Here is a 2,574-nt window from a genome sequence, read left to right on the forward strand (position 1 = left end):
CGGTCGGGGCAATCATCAATCCGTCCCGTCTGGGTTACTTGAGGCATTTTGATGCTGGCCGAAATAGCCACAAGGAGTTGCTGGGTGCTTTGGCCGAGAGATGGTGGGACACTACCAACACTTTTCATTTTTCTTGGGGCGAGATGACAATGACCCCTGTGGATTTTTCTGTGATTACCGGAATCCCTTTTGGTATTCGGACGATTGAATTATATGATGACTGGAGGACAGAGATTTCCCCTGATCGGATGACGGAATTGATTGGTATAGACCTGCCTCGGATTGTCGGGCCAGGTTCTGCTACTCCAGCTTTGAGTGTTTCCAGGCGCTGGCTATATCTCCAAGCCCCCGGCATTTATGCTAGACATAGGCGGGGAGAGCTGACGGCTACTCAGGTGGCCAGATTCACTTTCTTGCTGATGTTTGCCTTGACCTTTTGGTCCAACAGGAAAGAGAGGTTTAATCCTTCTATTTTGAAGAGTTTAGAAAACCTAGCCCGTCTCACGGAGTATGACTGGGCCGGCGCTATTCTGAGCCGTATGTATGATGACATGCGTGGTCTGAGTCGGAGCCACTGTAAACTTAGCGGGACCTATTACTTCTGGGAGGTAATGCGAAGAACATTCTGTATATTTTTCTATATTATTAGCCCTCTTTTGACTCTCGTTTCTTCTTTGTTGCAGATTTGGGCATTTGAGTATTTTCCTTACACTCGCCCGGAGCAGATTCATGCAGATCTCGGATTAGGGCTGGTACCGTTGGCTTGGAGATGGTACCGAACAAACCTTCATACCAGTCGGCATAAGCACTCGCTAAAAGACCTGAGAACCTTTTTTGATACATGTAGCCCGACGCAGGTATGTGTTCAGTAATTCTGGAATACGTTGAATAAAAAAGATTTATCAACATATTTGCATCTTTTTTTTTTATTTATTTTTTTAGGTTGAAGTGGGGGCGATGGCCATTCGCCTACAGAGCTGGATCCAGGTTGATCCTCATTTCCAGCGATCAGATGACTTGTCTCGGCGGAGGGTGATCCTGTCGCATCCCGTCCTGAGACGATACTACTTGGGCGAGAGAGTAGACTTTCAAATAAGAGGCTGTCGTTCCATCCCTTATCCTCCTCCCGGGGACATACGAGCGGGCAGGCAGATGACTCTCACCGATGCGCATACTGAGGGTATTCCGTATGGAGAGTTCATCTTGGAGGGAGATTATGCTGAGTTCTGCAGACTCTTTCTGATGCAGCCTATTAGATCGCGGCTTGACAATTTTCAGAGATCAGCTCCTTTCCATCCGCCCGCCACCCGCTCTTCTCGGGCCGCGGGTTCTTCGAGTAGGACTCCAAAGAGGAGGCCTACGACTGATCCTTCTTCTTCTACTCGGGCTGAAGGTTCATCTCAAGCCGGCCCTAGCCACTCGGCCGGCCATTCCAGGGCTCCCCGGGCTGTGACAGAGGCTACCGGGTCACTTCATTCAGACTTGGCCAATTTACGTCTTCCGTACAGCATTTCCTACCATACTCCTGACGCTCCTTTAGCCTTTCGAGAGGTCTCGCTGGAAAATGTGGATCGCTTGGCTCTGCCTTCTGAGGACATTACTGAGGTAAGGTAAAAACTGCTAAATCTCTCACAAAAACGATTCATAAGAGATTTGACGTTCATTTGCATTTTTTTTTTTTTTTTATATAGGTTCCTGTTGGATTGATCAATCAGATGATGGAATTGATGCTCGGGATGCAACAGGAACTGTCTTCGTCCTGGACTCGTGAGGCTTACAATGATCAGAGAAGGCAGAGGCCCCGTCGCTGAAGCCATGATTGCCGGATTTTTCTGTTCCTCTTTCTTTCTTTCTTGTCTGACTACTGTACTAAACTTTGATCGTGCTTCTGTACTGTATCGTTGTACTGAGTTTTATCTTGTACCTGCACTTGGTTAGTATTGAAATATATGTATGCATGTTTATTGTATTTGAAACAAAATGGGAGGACTGCATCATTTTGGCTTATGGACAAAATACACTCCCTTTTTTTTTTTTTTTTTTATGCGTGGCGGCCGCTGCCGCCATCATTCAGTGGCAATTTGGCGACCGCTGCCGCCGTCATTCGGTGGCAATTCGGTGGCTGCTGCCGCCATCATTCGGCGGCTGCTGCCGCCCTCATTCGGTGCATTTTCTCCTATAAAAGCTTGTTCTTTGTTTCGGCTCTTCACTCATTCCTTATCTTCTCTCTTCTTCTTTTCTCTCTGTGTTTATCTTTTCTAAAGAATGAATCCTTCTTTCAATCATAGCATGCACAGCTGGGCTAGGAGTCTCTCCAAAGTTGAAAAGATCAACTTGAAAAGGTATGGCCTCTCTCCTATCATTACCCTTAGGGGGGTAATGATCGACTGGAACTTTTTATGGGCCTGTATCAGACTCTGGGACCCTGAGGCCCACGTTTTTCGGTTTGGGGCCATGATGGAGGAGATGTGCCCTCTTTTTGAGGAGTTCTGTGCTATTATCGGGTGTGATCCCAATGCCCCTCTAGTCAGGCATGAGGTCAAAGTCGGGTATGTTCGGTCATTTGAAAGTTTA

At 47.2% G+C, this 2,574-nt stretch overlaps 1 protein-coding gene across 1 annotated transcript; it reads left to right on the forward strand.

Moving 5' to 3' along the window:
- The first annotated feature begins 1,152 nt into the window (after positions 1-1,152).
- LOC149497647 (uncharacterized) lies at positions 1,153-1,896 on the forward strand. The gene is made up of 2 exons (XM_089719241.1): positions 1,153-1,605; positions 1,692-1,896. The coding sequence occupies exons 1-2, from the start codon at positions 1,153-1,155 to the stop codon at positions 1,809-1,811; spliced, it is 573 nt and encodes a 190-aa protein (XP_089575367.1). The 3' UTR covers positions 1,812-1,896.
- The last annotated feature ends 678 nt before the right edge of the window (positions 1,897-2,574 follow it).

This window comes from Jatropha curcas, chromosome 3, assembly GCF_041381405.1.
Source record: "Jatropha curcas cultivar XTBG-Jc1 chromosome 3, XTBG_Jcur_1.0, whole genome shotgun sequence".
NCBI lineage: Eukaryota > Viridiplantae > Streptophyta > Magnoliopsida > Malpighiales > Euphorbiaceae > Jatropha > Jatropha curcas.

Bases quoted from the DNA above. Each gene is read 5' to 3' on its own strand.
- LOC149497647 (XM_089719241.1), top strand. From the start codon at position 1,153: ATGACTCTCACCGATGCGCATACTGAGGGTATTCCGTATGGAGAGTTC. The intron at 1,606-1,691 runs GTAAGGTAAAAA...TTTTTTATATAG, and splicing joins CTTCTGAGGACATTACTGAG to GTTCCTGTTGGATTGATCAA.